Source organism: Homarus americanus, unplaced genomic scaffold, assembly GCF_018991925.1.
Source record: "Homarus americanus isolate GMGI-L3 unplaced genomic scaffold, GMGI_Hamer_2.0 scaffold31037, whole genome shotgun sequence".
NCBI lineage: Eukaryota > Metazoa > Arthropoda > Malacostraca > Decapoda > Nephropidae > Homarus > Homarus americanus.
In genome coordinates, this window is record NW_024722227.1 from 27,587,131 (window position 1) to 27,603,685 (window position 16,555).

Consider the following 16,555-nt stretch of genomic DNA (forward strand, 5'->3'; position numbering starts at 1 on the left):
GTAGTACGTCAACCACAAACACCTGTGGTAAGAGTATTGAATAATTAAAACATAAAAATACTCAACATTTACATGTGGTTGACATCTTATGTTAGGAATTGAAGTTTTACTCCCGTTTCTCATATAAAGTTACAATGTTATAGTGTCAACTTGGTGTCACGAGGCTTTGGTAGTTGAAGCCATAGAAATACGTGAGTTAGGATGGAAGGATGTGTGTGTCAAGGTAGGTGGTAAGAGCACGACTTTTCTTATGACATAAAGTATGAGTTTTTATATGCGGGTGTATATACTGTACATATGGTTACACCTTTATTTACCTGATTTGACTACAGCTATTTGCGAAAAAGTGTTTAAGTCCTGAATTTCAATACAGTATATTTATCTCATTAAAACATGTTACAGTGATTTAAGAAATTACATAATAGTTTACCTCCACACACAGATAAAGGTAATGTATGTGTTAAACTGAAAGAAAATCCACAGTAACTCGAGTGAAATTCATACAAGTAAGTTTCAGTATGCGATACAAATTTAAAAGACGAAGTTATTAGGAGACGCTGTGGTCTCGCTGGGATGTGATCTTGCGGGGTATTGTAGGTTCACAGATCAGTAATACCACGCACTTCTATTTTTAATATTTTCTTCACCTACGATTCTTTAAATTGTAAATCCAATTAGTATGTCGTGAATACTATCCCCTTTATTGTAAGATTTAATTATCATATTTTTTCGATTTACGAATATATTTAATGATGTGTCTACGTTTGATGTTATGTAATATTGTTAGGAAAAGGTCAGATCACTTTTTTTTTTCTGACACCAAGTTGTAATTGAGTATGAAAGTGATATTGTTGAGGAATTAAGCCGAAAATCACGATGGCGACTTACTGATTCATCAAAAAACTAATTGGTGAAAATTAATCATCGTGTTGTGACATTATTGTAAGACTTATTATTATATACTTTACTCTGATTATATACATATGTAGATAAACACAAGTAAACAAAGACAAGAAAACAGTCCAGACCTTTTCGAGTTTCTTTACATCTTCAAGGTATAAAGATGATGTGTCAGAGAGTTAATGGCCAAAGAATAAAAGTGCCTTCATTTTAATACACAGCGAAATAAAATCAGGACATTCTTTTTCGATATCTTTGTTTACATTTACCATGAGTGGAGGTGCAGACACATTCACAAGGAAAGATAATCAACCACAAATAACAACAATATCTTGACGGTCATAACACACTCAGGTAGGTAAAGTTATGATGTAATAGTGACCATAATCTTAAGGTTACTGAATATGTATGTGTTTAGTGATGAAAAGATCAAATTTGTGTTATCCATTATTGATCTTGAGGCTATTTTCTATTGTATGTCCAAATAATAGTTGATTCACTGACATTTTTATAAACCTAACCTTAAACGTATATAACTTTAATAAAATATTAATTTAACAAAATATAATTTTAACCAAACGTAACCTTAACCAAGCATAATCTTAAACGCACATAACTTTAACCGTACATAAATTCAACCTTACTTAATTTTAACCAAATATAACCTAAAGCTTTCCTAGCACTATCATGGATGGACTGTCAGCCGTTGGTACATTAATTATAGGTTTTCTTTATATATTAGTGAAGGAATGACTTCCATCTTTCTTGTTTCTCTTTTTAGGATAAAATGGAAATCTGTATCTTTGAAAATATACCAAATATGTTTAGGAAGTATTGAAGAAGTTTATTTGAGTGACATGTTTAGTAAAGTTGTTAATATCTAAACAAATATTTTAATTACTGTATATACTTCATTAACAATATTACTTACAAAAGTCACTATTATCTTATAACCAGGAAGTATTTAACAGAGGAAAGGTATTTTTTTATGAGTGATGATTTTCAACAATGGAGGAAATTACCGTGAAAACTTAAGACAAGGTTGAGCAACTGCCCTTGTTGATAGTTTATGTAATGATTGTGGTGGTTCATGCCAGGTCATCTTCTGCTACCGCTGGCTGCCGGTATATAGTCCGTCGTGGAGCCAGGCCAGGCACAGTCGTCGCTGGCACTCACACACGAGTGCCTTAACTTGACTCCAGCTTCCTCACATATCAGCGGATCGGCCTGAGAATCATCATGGTCTCCAAGACGGTGAGTTGTGTGTTGTATTAAAGGTTCATTATTATTCATTAAATTATACATCTTTTCAAGCAAAAATACAATGCATTTTAGGTTCATCAGATTATCAGCTGTATCTATAAACCAGCTCTCGGATTTTTGTAAGTTCCCAATAAGAGAAACGTGTTTACTTTAAATAGAAATGCATCCATGCAATAATTAGTTCATATATTAACACTGCATCAGATTATTCTCACCTGTAACTTATGATTTATTCTTTTACCAGTGTTGAGCTTCATCCATCCTCATGTTGTTGTTACTGTTGTGTTTCTCAGGTCATCGCCCTGTGGCTCCTGGCCGCCTCCTGTGCTGTCACCATGGCCAGCCCCGCACCTAGTGGTGGATATGGTGGAGGAGGACATGGTGGTGGGGGTGGTGGATATGGTGGCGGAGGCCGTGGAGGTGGATATGGTGGCGGTGGAGGTGGATATGGAGGTGGCGGCTATGGTGGCGGCGGACATGGAGGCGGCGGATATGGTGGCGGCGGACATGGTGGCGGCGGATATGGTGGTGGTGGATATGGTGGCGGTGGATATGGTGGCGGCGGATATGGAGGCGGCGGATATGGAGGCGGCGGATATGGTGGCGGATATGGAAAGTAAAAAGGTAAAGCATTTTCGGTGTCTGAACCAGCAACCATAATTTATAATAGTTTCTGACCAGAGGTAATGTGAGATGAACAGAAGATGAGTTTCCACACATCTTGATTCTCCTTTCACAATAACCACAAATACTTAGACAATAATAAAAGAAAATAAACTTCTATCTGCATTCATTTTGGAAGCAACAGTATTTCTTTCATTTCCTTACAATTAATAATAGGAAATGAGTTTGAAATATAAATTGTGATCCTTTATTTCAGAATATTACAAGATGCAGCAACAAAACTACAGTGAAAACGGTGACTGTAATATGCTGCAATGCGTCATATTAATAAACTGGATTTAAGTCTTTATTCCGTATAATTCTCTCTAACCTTCCCCACCTCACCTACACACAGGACCTCCATCAATAAAATACTTGATCAAAATATCTCTTATCTCGAACTGTAAAGTATTGCTAAATGTGAATAATTACTGATAACTATATATGTGTGTGAAAGTTTTTAATATATTGATCTATATAATAAAAGACAATTTAAATATACTTTTTGTCCTTTTTCCTGTTTATAAGGGATTAAGTTATCCTACTGAAGAGGTTTTGTTAACGTACTCATGGGGTTAAGTTATCTTACTCAAGTGGCTAAATTAACGTACTAAAGGGCTTAAGTTAACATACTGAAGACTTTAGGTTAACATATTCAAGGGGTTAAGTTATCCTACTAAAGAAGTTAAGTTAGTACTCAAAGGATTAAGTTATCCTACTCAAGGGTTTAAGTTAACATACTCAAGGGGTTAAGTTAACGTACTCAAGGGTTACTATATCACATACTTTACCTTACGTTACCTGTACACCTCAAGACAGGTATTCAAGGTAAAGTAATTAGAGACCCTTAAAAGTTAAAACATAAGCTTGAAACAATTAATCTGTTTTAATCAGTTCATATAAGAAACTATAATACCATCCTTATTTAACATATCATACTGACACAAGCGGGAGAATTCTGATATTATGACTTTGAGCTGAAAATACTGTTAAGGGGAATATATAGAGGCATCTCAGACCTGTTTATAAATCCAGAGTTTATACAGAAATATCATTGACGGTACAACTTTAAACACGAGTTATAGCCACAATAAGTAAATGATGTAGTGTTATTAAAACGTTATATTTACACGATATGAGTAGATGTGTCCCTAGAAACAACTAGACCTATGATTAATGAAATATTATTGGAACACAAATGCTTTATTTCAACGTATAATACTCGACATATACTAAACTCTTATAAAATATTGGATTTTGTTAGTTTGGGTTCATCATTTGTTGTCAAGTATCTGGTAAAAAATATATAGAACCTTAGGGATGTATTTTGTTTTTAGTTATAATATTATTGTTGCTTATTATAGTTACTAGAGAATTTACTGATCTAGATTCTTATTTAGAACTCGTATTGTCAAAATGTTGTAATACGCTACAAAAATCTACATCGAGATTAAATAAACCCAATTAACCACTGGCAAATTTATTAGGAAATATTAACGAATTTAGTGAAGTGATTAATTATTTCAATATAATCTCTTCTAAAGGCTAAAATATATGAGAAAAATATACTCGGTCAATAATAACAGTTCCAATAATGTTTTTCTTTCCCGCCAAATATTGAACCTTAAACTCCTATATACTGAGAGAATACTTTTATACGTTCATTGGCTCATATAGTATATCTTTTATTTCTTGTTTCTGTTTTGTTCAATAAATTTTTGTGTTTCATTAATATGTCACCTAATTTCTGGTTTGTAAGATAAAGTTTTAATCGTGTAGTTCTGTTCGTCAACATTCGCGTCCTGTTCAGTTAGTTGTAGTGTTGTGTTTATGATATTAGTAAAGCAGATGATATCACGTTGATATCTAGTCATCGCTCCAGGAGATAAAACAATATTACCCTATAAACAGGAAAAAAGGACAAAAAAGTGTATTTAAATTGTCTTTTATTATATAGATCAATATATTAAAAACTTTCACACATATATATAGTTATCAGTAATTATTCACATTTAGCAATACTTTACAGTTCGAGATATGGAATATTTTGATCAAGTATTTTATTGATGGAGGTCGAGTGTGTGGGTGAGGTGGGGAAGGTTAGAGAGAATTATACGGAATAAGGACTTAAAACCAGTTTATTAATATGACGCATTGCAGCATATTACAGTAACCGTTTTCACCGTAGTTTTGTTGCTGCATCTTGTAATATTCTGAAATAAAGGATCACAATTTATATTTCAAACTCATTTCCTATTATTAATTGTAATGAAATGAGAATCAAGATGTGTGTAAACTCCTCTTCTGTTCATCTCACATTACCTCTGGTCAGAAACTATTATAAATTATGGTTGCTGGTTCAGACACCCAAAATGCTTTACCTTTTTACTTTCCATATCCGCCACCATATCCGCCGCCTCCATATCCGCCGCCTCCATATCCGCCGCCACCATATCCACCGCCACCATATCCACCACCACCATATCCGCCGCCACCATGTCCGCCACCACCATATCCGCCGCCTCCATGTCCGCCGCCACCAGAGCCGCCACCTCCATATCCACCTCCACCGCCACCATATCCACCACCACCATATCCGCCGCCACCATGTCCGCCACCACCATAGCCGCCGCCTCCATATCCACCTCCACCGCCACCATGTCCTCCTCCACCATATCCACCACTAGGTGCGGGGCTGGCCATGGTGACAGCACAGGAGGCGGCCAGGAGCCACAGGGCGATGACCTGAGAAACACAACAGTAACAACAACATGAGGATGGATGAAGCTCAACACTGGTAAAATAATAAATCATAAGTTACAGGTGAGAATAATCTGATGCAGTGTTAATATATGAACTAATTATTGCATGGATGAATTTCTATTTAAAGTAAACACGTTTCTCTTATTGGGAGCTTACAAAAATCCGAGAGCTGGTTTATAGATACAGCTGATAATCTGATGAACCTAAAATGCATTGTATTTTTACTTGAAAAGATGTATAATTTAATGAATAATAATGAACCTTTAATACAACACACAACTCACCGTCTTGGAGACCATGATGATTCTCAGGTCGATCCGCTGATAGGTGAGGAAGCTGGAGACAAGTTAAGGCACTCGTGTGTGAGTGCCAGCGACGACTGTGCCTGGCCTGGCTCCACGACGGACTATATACCGGCAGCCAGCGGTAGCAGAAGATGACCTGGCATGAACCACCACAATCATTACATAAACTATCAACAAGGGCAGTTGCTCAACCTTGTCTTAAGTTTTCGCGGTGATTTCCTCCATTGTTCAAAATCATCACTCTTAAAAAAATACCTTTCCTCTGTTAAATACTTCCTGGTTATAAGATAATAGTGACTTTTGTAAGTAATATTGCTAATGAAGTATATACAGTAATTAAAATATTTGTTTAGATATTAACAACTTTACTAAACATGTCACTCAAATAAACCTCTTCAATACTTCCTAAACATATTTGGTATATTTTCAAAGATACAGATTTCCATTTTATCCTAAAAAGAGAAACAAGAAAGATGGAAGTCATTCCTTCACTAATATATAAAGAAAACCTATAATTAATGTACCAACGGCTGACAGTCCATCCATGATAGTGCTAGGAAAGCTTTAGGTTATTTGGTTAAAATTAAGTAAGGTTGAATTTATGTACGGTTAAAGTTATGTGCGTTTAAGATTATGCTTGGTTAAGATTATGTTTGGTTAAAATTATATTTTGTTAGATTTATATTTTGTTAAAGTTATATAAGGTTAAGGTTAGGTTTATAAAAATGTCAGTGAATCAACTATTATTTGGACATACAATAGAAAATAGCCTCAAGATCAATAATGGATAACACGAATTCGATCTTTTCATCACTAAACACATACATATTCAGTAACCTTAAGATTATGGTCACTATTACATCATAACTTTATTGAGTCCCGGCTCCCAGACGAGGGTCAACTCACAGAAGTGGGGTCTGGCTACACCTTCTTCTGGAAGGGTAAGCCTGCTGCAGAGAGAAAGCGCATTTATGGAGTTGACTTTGCCATCCACCAACATATCCTACACAGGCAAACTGAAATGCCTATTGGGATCAACGAGCGCCTCATGACGCTCCGAGTCCCACTGAATCACTCACGTCATGCCTTTTTCACCAGTGCATACGCCGACCTCGACAGACTGCTAACCTCTATCCCCAGAGAAGATAAGGTTGTGCTCCTTGGTGACTTCAATGCCAGAGTTGGCAGAGATGCTGACATTTGGCAGGAAACCATAGGGAGAAATGGACTAGGCAGGTGTAATCGCTAATCCCAATTGCCTACTCCTCCTCAGCAAGTGTGCTGCACACAACCTCACTATCACCAATAACTTGTTTAGGCAGGCCGACAAGTTCAAGGGTTCGTGGCAACACCCACGATCCAAACACTGGCATCTCATTGACTACATCATTGTCAGAGAAAGAGATCGCTGAGATGTCCTCATCACCCGTTCCATGCGTGGCTCGGACCTCTATGACACTGATCATCGGCATGTCAGAGCCAAGCTGTCACTCCACGTCGTCCCAAAACGGCGAAGGCAGCAAGCCTCCCGAAGAGGTTTTAACACTAAGCATCTGGAAGAGACAGCACATGTTTTTAGAGAGTAGCTCAAACATGGGCTGATAAACAACCCGACAAAAAACAACCCAAATCCCAGTGCCGAATGGGATATTCTCGACACTGTCATAAAAATAAAAAGCCTGCAGGTAGACCCTCGGCCAGATCGAAAGAATACACCAAGACTGGTTTGATGAAAATGACCTGGCAATCAAAGTACTCGTCGACGATAAACGTGCTGCTTTAACTGACTGGCAGAACAACTCTCAGTTTCGGACCATAGCCGATACCTTCCGCAAGAAGCAAGTGGCGGCCCAACGAGAACTTTGCAATCTAAAAGAATGACTGGTTTAAAAATAAAACATGTGAAGCACAAAAATTTGCAGATCAGCACAAGATGCTCGAATTTTTCAATTCCACGAAAACATTCTGTTGGCCAATCACTCGTGGCGCAGCCACCCTCCGCTCATCCGAGGGTAACTCCATAATTAATGATGATGAATGCTTCAATTCTCTTTTACATTTTCTTGGCTGCCTTCCTTACTCGTGCCAGCGCCAATTTAGCCAGAGGGGTGGACATCGCGTACCGGATGCAGGGTCATTTCAATATAACACGATTCCAGACAGGAAGAAAGGTGTTGGCAGCTTCTCGTGCTGAACTTTAGTATGCAGACGACCTAACCCTTGTCGCTCACACTGAACGCGACCTACAGAGATCTTGAACACCTATGCAGATGCGTATACGTACACACTTCTACCTAGAGGTGAATGTACGTAAGACTCAGATTCTCTTTGAGCCTGCCCCTGGTTCAGCCACACCTCCACCATCCATCTAGTTTAACGGTACTACCCTCTCTAATGTTACCCACTTTCGGTATCTCGGCTCCCACCTGTCCACCACCGCGGACATCGATGAAGAGATTCAACATCGGATCAGATGTGGATCTCATGCCTTTAACAGACTCCGTACCCGTGTCTTCAGCTGTAGGGAGCTGAAATTATCTACAAAGTTGCACGAATATCGATCAGTGGTCCTCCCCACCCTGCTATATGGTAACGAGACAATGGGTCACATGGAGGAGGCACATCGAGGCACTTGAAAACTTTCACCAACGTAGTCTACGTTCCCTCCTCCGAGTTTGCTGGGGACAAGAGAGCAAATGCCAGTATTCTTGTTGACACCAACTGAAGGAGCATTATCCATGAACAACTATGCTGGACTGGCCATGTTACCCGCATGGACGACAGTAGACTGCCAAAGCAGCTACTTTAACGTCACTTAACGATTAGTAAACGTAACGCCGGCCGGCAACTGAAAAGGTATAAGGATACACTTAAGACAAACCTGAAGAAGTGGTAAATTGACCACATCACCTGGGAGACGATTACTCCACACCGTAACGCTTGGAGGAGCACCACACAAGAAGGTGTCAATACTTTCGAGTTACCCCGACTGCATAACGAGGCAGACAAGCGCCAATGCCGGAAAGACGCTTCCGCTGCCCCTCCTGCATTTGATTTAACCCCCAGCATGTGCAACATCTGTGATCGAGTCTGCCGGTCCCGTGTCGGCTTCTTTAGTTTCCTTAGAACTCACCAACTTAGGTGACATCCTTAATAACTCATATCATAGTATCATAGCTGGATGATCGTCAAACTCGATTCCGAGTGACAGCAAAGTAGTAGGTGTGAGGTTAAGTGAGGTTAAGTTAAGTTTAGTTAGCATTGTGTAAAGAGGGAGAGTGTGAGTTTAGATTAGGTTAGTACAGAGGAGTGTGGGTCAAACAAGACGATGAAGCAGAGATGCTACTGTCAGATATATACTGTATCTCTACTAACACTATTATGGCTGGACTGTCATCTACTAATACATACCTTTAAGCTGAATCAACATGTCAGTGATTGGCTGGATTATAAGTTTTTTTTATTGCGTTTTAATACAAAAAAAAAATCAAACATAAAAGAAAAACCCTGACTTTTGAAAATATTTGGGAATAACGTTAAAAAATTTACATTGGAAAAATTTGTGAAAGAAATTATCCAATTAATACAAGACCAAAAGTGTTATTATAATTCATTAAATTCGTATAACCAGGAAATGATTTACAATAAAAAGAAAATTTTTAAGGGTGATGATTTTGAACAATGTTGAGAATTACCGTGAGAAACTGCCCTTGTTGACTGTTGGTGTCTGATGTGTGCAATGTTTGCGATGGTTCACGCTAGGTGCTGCTGCTGTGCTGGCTGCCGGTATATAGTCCGTCGTGGAGCCAGGCCAGGCACAGTCGTCGCTGGCACTCACACACGAGTGCCTTAGCTTCCTTAACTTCCTCACTTATCAGAGGACCGACCTGAGAATCACCATGGTCTCCAAGACGGTGAGTTGACTGTAGTACTTACTATAGGGTTCACAGTTATATTTCACAAATCAGTTTATATATGAAGTATAAAACATGGCACAGCAACCTATAAGTGCAAATTTATATAAACCAATCATTTTAGGGCGTACCGCAGCAAGTTCAGCCGATTTATGACTTCCTTTTAATTGACCACATGGAGGGATTGTATTCAGTTTCCTTGAAAAAGGTTCTCACTCTTGAGGTAAAAACGATATATTTGCAATACTGGATTACTTGTAGGCTATGTTAGATTAGCATATCGCTTTAAATCAATAGCTATTAACCTCGATAATTCTGGTGTGAAAGAAAATCTCTGCTGCATTGAAACCACTAAAAGATTTCAATATTGTAACTTTAATATTGCATAACTTTACACCAGTTCTCCCTGACCAGTGTTGAGCTTCATCCATCCTCATGTTGTTGTTTCTGTTGTGTTTCTCAGGTCATCGCCCTGTGGCTCCTGGCCGCCTCCTGTGTTGTCACCATGGCCAGCCCCGCACCCAGTGGTGGATATGGTGGAGGAGGACATGGTGGTGGGGGTGGTGGATATGGTGGAGGAGGACATGGTGGTGGGGGTGGATATGGTGGTGGTGGATATGGTGGCGGTCGCCGCAGTGGATATGGCGGCGGTGGATATGGAGGCGGCGGTCGCGGCGGTGGATATGGAGGCGGCGGATATGGTGGTGGTGGATATGGAGGCGGCGGCCGCGGCGGTGGATATGGTGGCGGTGGTGGTGGTGGATATGGCGGTGGTGGATATGGCGGTGGTGGATATGGCGGCGGAGGCTATGGTGGTGGTGGGTATGGTGGTTACGGGAAGTAAAATGGTAAATTTAAAAGAAATACCACAAACAAAACCATAAATCACAGTGAATATAAACCACAATATATAGTACATACTTAGATCATATATTACACCATTGAGATAATTATAATATATATACGAACATAATGTATATAATAAAACCTAATATTTATTCTACGACAAAATATTTCTCATGGCAAGTCAATAAGAAATATGTCAATGATTGTAGTAGTAGTTAGTAAAAGTTAATCAAGAGAACTAAGAATAGATTTCCTGCTATTCAGAACATCGCCAGAACACTCAGCTGTACAATCAATAACATAAATGTTTGTTTAAGAAGATGTGGTAACCAATATGAATAAATTTTGTTCTATAAACACCTTTTATTTCCTCAATATGAAAAAAAATCGTTCTATAATTTCCTTCTGTTTCTGTAATATGTATAAAATATGTTTGATAGATTTTTTTTTTTTTACTTTTTCATCCTCCCTTCTCGTGTCTTCCCCCCTCCCCCTCTCCCCCTCTCCCCTCCTCCTCTCCCCCTCTCCCCTACCTCCCGACCCCCATAAAAAAATCACCCCCAAAAAACTCTTCTCACATGATCATAATATTTAAATTTCGACTCATATTTAAGAAACAGACTATAATCAAGACTATACCACATAAGTACACATAACTTTAGAGCCAAAATTATATCATCGTCTAATTTCTCTCACTAAATCTTTGTTCTACTCTTTCTCTTGATCATGATTGTTTGTAATTCGCGTCGTGGACAGGTAGAAAAGCGTCTTAATTAATGAACTGTTACCTGCAGTCTAATACCTGATGAAGGACAAAAACCCTATAATAAAAAAAAATGAATAATAAATTATGAAATAGTCTCGCAAAGAACTATAATTAATGAAATAGTAAAATGGATTATATTACTAAAAATAAAACCTAGAATAAACTTAAACACAAATGGATAATGTTTATCACCCAACGACAGCTAGAAGATAATAAATGAAAACAAAAATAGCACGAGGAAAGAAATCATAGAGAACACCGCACGACACATAACATAAGATATTTCTTACAATTGAGACATCTTGTGGTCTAACACACACACACACACGCACTCGAAAAATCCTTTCAGCAGAGATTGTTTGGTTCGCCTTGTTGACAATTTGAGCTCAACACACTGTAGCTCCTGACCAAGTTGTTTCTCAGCCATTGTTTTTGTTTAATCTTTTCTTCTTGTTATTTCTTCTTATCCATTACGTTTGTTACTTTCATTAATTCCTCGAAGATTCACTAAATTCTATACATATTCTCCATTTTATTTACGTCGACTTTCATTACTTGTTGAGCTGTTTCTATTTTACGTTTAAGACGATATTTTCAACTTTAATTTCTTTATATAAAACTACCATTATCTTCCAGTTCCAAGTCTATTTAATTCCCTTTCAAACAGAAAAAAAAATATGATTTATTAAGTCACATTTAAAATGGAAATGTGGGTTCGAATTCTAAAACACTGACGTTCGTTTTTTTGTCCATTACAATTGCGTTATTTTAAGTTCCTGTATTTATATAAGAAATCTCTGTAACAACCTTCGTGTATACGCATCGACTCAAGCTGTAATATAAAGCTAAATATACAAAACATGTACTCAATATACATGATAATTTTAAGGGAATGACAAGGAAGGTAATTAATCACAGGTAATATGTTTATAAGACAAGGTAACATCCCCGGGAAGTAAAGATGTTATGGCGGATACACACACAGGAAGATATAAACAAGAAATATATGATAAATAAATTAACAGAAGGAAAAGGAGATATTGTTTACAAATAAGATTAAACAGGATTTTATTCTTGACTAATATTTATAGAAAAGTATAAATCAAATATATTACCTCACAGACGAGGACTCATCAGACGCGTTAGACACAATAGAATGTTAGTGGTTGAAGATGGGTGGCCTTACTGTCCTTGGCGTGTGGGGGAATGTTGATCATCCTTGAGAGACACTGATCATCTTTACTACTGTTTATAATAATGATAATAATAATAATAATAATAATAATAATAATAATAATAATAATAATAATAATAATAATAATAAGCTATATTTCGGAAACATAGACCTTAAGTACACAGCAAAAAATTTGAAAAATAAATAATTACTTCGAAATAAAATCATAATGGAAAAATAGTATCACCTACAGGATTTTCACCCCAGTTTTTTTCACCTAAAGATTAACCACCCTAATACGATATGATCGGGGGAAGGGTAGACTACGTTAGGTTAGGTTAGGTTTGGTTAGGTTAGGTTGGTTGGTTGGTTGGTTAATCTTTAGGTAAAATAAGCTGGGGCGAAAATTTTTCAGATGATTCGGAAAATGTATGCATAGCGTAAATTATAGTATACAGGAAAGACACTACTTAACCACGTGTGTACGGGTTCCCCTCTAAACCAAATAAAATATTAAGAATGGCGTCCCCACAGTGAAGGGGTTAATGAATAAAAAGAAATCAAGAAAAAATAACCCAATAGCAATCACTACTACCATAATTATCATCCTTAGGTTAAGTTCAGTTTGTTTAATGTTAAGAGCTGGTGCTGTCTATCTCTGCCAACACTGTTTTGCCTGGCACTTATCTTTATCTTCAAGGCTTGTAGTTTGGTTTAAAAAAGTACTGTAAGTCAATTTATCAGTTTTAAACCCACATACATTTAATGAGAGTTTGTGTCTTACCCTATCACGCCACACAGTCAATAATATGAGTGACATGATTGTAAGAATGAACGTAGAATGAAACCAAAGGCAAGATGACACGGAGCATATTCATTAGAAGGTTTGGCTTTAGATAGTAACGCGATTGTAACAGGAAGCGTTTAACAATACCAGAACATTTTAATTTTGAGGAACGTGTGGACAATAGTTACTTGGCCATATGACAGCTCAAGAGAAGGTGGTGTAACTGTTGGTTTGGTGGTGGGGTACGGTATGTGTAGATCATGCCAGGTCATCCCCTGCTGCTGCTGCTGTGCTGGCTGCCGGTATATAGTCCGTCGTGGAGCCAGGCCAGGCACAGTCGTCGCTGGCGCTCACACACGAGTGCCTTAACTTGTCTCCAGCTTCCTCATCTATCAGAGGACCAACCTGAGAATCATCATGGTCTCCAAGACGGTGAGTTGACTGTAGTATACTTACAATTTACTTGCTGCCAAACACTTGCTCAATATGGGTTAATAACTGGTATAAAAAATACTCAGAAATACCGAATAACGACATATTTAATCAAATCAATAGAACCATATTTTTTTTACTGTCGCACACATTGCCTTTATAATAATGACGAATAAGTATTTTTCCTGTCTCCGTAAATCACAACATCATTGAGTATGTAAGAAAATGTCATTATTATATCTTATTTCCCATAACATACAACATTCTATAGATACCTGACCCGTGTTGAGCTTCATCCATCCTCATGTTGTTGTTTCTGTTGTGTTTCTCAGGTCATCGCCCTGTGGCTCCTGGCCGCCTCCTGTGTTGTCACCATGGCCAGCCCCGCACCTAGTGGTGGATATGGTGGAGGAGGACATGGTGGTGGGGGTGGTGGATATGGTGGCGGGGGCCGTGGAGGTGGATATGGCGGCGGTGGATATGGTGGAGGCGGGTATGGCGGAGGAGGACGTGGTGGTGGATACGGTGGAGGCGGAGGTTATGGCGGCGGCTATGGTGGCGGCGGATATGGTGGTGGACGTGGTGGCGGCTATGGTGGCGGACGTGGTGGCGGTGGGTATGGTGGTGGACGTGGTGGCGGTGGCGGCTATGGTGGCGGCGGATATGGTGGTGGACGTGGTGGTGGTGGAGGCTATGGTGGCGGCGGATATAGTGGATATGGCAAGTAAAAAAGGTGAGTCTCGTCGATGTGTCAACCACCTGCACAAAACAATAACATCTCCCATAATACATAGACCAACAGAGACTACATATAAATAACATTGTATTTTTCTCTAGGCTTTACAGTGTCTCGTTCCATGGTCCGTATACATGCATTTAAAACTAAAATTCTTACTTATCATTTTTGTTTTTATTCATAATCAATAAAAATAAATTAATAATACAATAAAAAATCAGTTAATAGTTATCTTGATATGTCGTGTTTTTTTTTCATATTTCAGAACAGTACAAGAAGAAGCAGCTACATTCCACTAACAACATATTTGGAATTATCTCTTATTTTTATCAATAGACTGTGACGCCTCTTGTAAATAAAGTTACAATATAAATCCCACTTTATTTTTTTTTTAGCTTCGTACCTTTACCCACCAGTCCATCATATCTCCGTAAAACTTCACACTGTGGGTTTTAATTTGTGTTAGCCAAATGAAATATTAAAAGTAGCGTCCCCGTAGTGAAGGGATTAATGGTGATAATATACTAAGCAGTTATGAATACAATTTTGTAATTATGGATGTTCTAATTTACATGAGTTGGATTATTGGCTGGGGTTAAGAATCTATGAATGAATGAGATTTCGTAATACATGCGTCTTAAACACGTCACTAAATAATGAAACTCTCTGAGAACAACACTGCATTAAAGGTAACTATGGTTGGTGTAAGTGAGTGGTCTGAAAATCCTTGAGGAACACTTAAGGGGTCTGTGTTCTCACCTTGGGTAATTATTATACGGCCATGTTTATGTTAATCAATTTGTGAATGGTTCGTTTCATGTAATCATGATCGCTATTTTATTTATATTTGGATAGACTACCTATGACATTAACTCGACTTGTAAACAAGAATATGTCACACACACACACACACACACGCACGCACTACTTCCTTGATCACCGGAGGGTCAAGACCTATTCCGCGCCGACTGCTGCGGCGGCAGCTGCCCTGACCAATGTTGCCCCCCCCCCCTCTCGGGACGTCAACAAAATCCCCCCAAAAGGGACAATTTACTTTCAGAAAGGATTGGGATCAGTGTTGAACAGTGATGAACAGTTTTTAAGCCAGTGAATTCAGCACTAGACAGTACCAGCGAGAACCGTGACCCACCAGTGAGGTCCACACCCAGAAATAAGCACCCCGGGGAACCGACCACTATCTCCTGACCAGGCGGTGTTAATCAGTTCACTCCGGGAACAACCGTGGGTCGGCGTTACACCTGACCTTTGATAACACAACACTACTTAACAAAGAGTGAGGTACTGTGACTCCACCCCACACCACCCAGTGTCTCCAAGACCACGTGAGGTCCTTCATATCAACACCTAAGGACAAGTCACTGCACCAAGTGGCCAACGTGACCTCACACAGTAGGGCAAGAAACCAGCTCGGGCCATCAACTGTAAACTATAATTTGTATGTTCAATTCATGTTTCTTCTCCTTTTAGTAATGAAAGCTTTTGTTAAACGTCCCACCCAACCCCAAGGCTTTGAATGTAATGTCATTTCTGTCCAATGTATATTTTCAGCCTTCGGCTGCTGAACTTTTTCAATAAACTATTAATTATTATTATTATTATTATTATTATTATTATTATTATTATTATTATTATTATTATTATTATTATTATTATTATTATTATTATTATTATTATTATTATTATTATTATTGTTATTATTATTATTATTATTATTATTATTATTATTATTATTATTCCACACATCCCTCATGAGTTGAGGATGCATTCGGTGATGCTCCGCTGAGACGGCCGAGGTCCTTTAGATCATGTAGGCAGCTGACAGGGTTGGTTTGTTGCCCCCCCTTCCCTTATCTCCTCCTCCCCTCAAGATTTAACAACACGCACAACTGATCTACAAATGTGACAATTTCAACTCAAAGGAAATAGAAACAACTGTTAGACAGTGACAAGTCGATGCCTTGCGGTCAGTGGTCATGGCCTCTCCA

General features: G+C 38.4%; 3 protein-coding genes and 1 long non-coding RNA gene across 4 annotated transcripts; 3 read left to right on the top strand and 1 right to left on the bottom strand.

Annotated features, from left to right (window-relative positions):
- The first annotated feature begins 2,043 nt into the window (after positions 1-2,043).
- LOC121862593 (glycine-rich cell wall structural protein-like) lies at positions 2,044-3,134 on the top strand. The gene is made up of 3 exons (XM_042360907.1): positions 2,044-2,154; positions 2,457-2,787; positions 3,044-3,134. The coding sequence occupies exons 1-2, from the start codon at positions 2,140-2,142 to the stop codon at positions 2,781-2,783; spliced, it is 342 nt and encodes a 113-aa protein (XP_042216841.1). The 5' UTR covers positions 2,044-2,139; the 3' UTR covers positions 2,784-2,787; positions 3,044-3,134.
- Positions 3,135-4,946: 1,812 nt separating this feature from the next.
- LOC121862594 (glycine-rich cell wall structural protein-like) lies at positions 4,947-5,984 on the bottom strand. Its single transcript, XM_042360908.1, has 3 exons — positions 5,874-5,984; positions 5,208-5,571; positions 4,947-5,039 (listed from the first exon to the last, which is right to left on the bottom strand). The coding sequence occupies exons 1-2, from the start codon at positions 5,886-5,888 to the stop codon at positions 5,212-5,214; spliced, it is 375 nt and encodes a 124-aa protein (XP_042216842.1). The 5' UTR covers positions 5,889-5,984; the 3' UTR covers positions 4,947-5,039; positions 5,208-5,211.
- Positions 5,985-9,702: 3,718 nt separating this feature from the next.
- LOC121862675 (acanthoscurrin-2-like) lies at positions 9,703-10,652 on the top strand. The gene is made up of 2 exons (XM_042360997.1): positions 9,703-9,808; positions 10,272-10,652. Exons 1-2 carry the CDS (start codon positions 9,794-9,796, stop codon positions 10,650-10,652), a joined length of 396 nt encoding a protein of 131 aa, XP_042216931.1. The 5' UTR covers positions 9,703-9,793.
- Positions 10,653-14,448: 3,796 nt separating this feature from the next.
- On the top strand, positions 14,449-14,927 carry LOC121862595. Its single transcript, XR_006088260.1, has 2 exons — positions 14,449-14,546; positions 14,815-14,927. It is a non-coding gene; the product is annotated as an uncharacterized LOC121862595 (long non-coding RNA).
- The last annotated feature ends 1,628 nt before the right edge of the window (positions 14,928-16,555 follow it).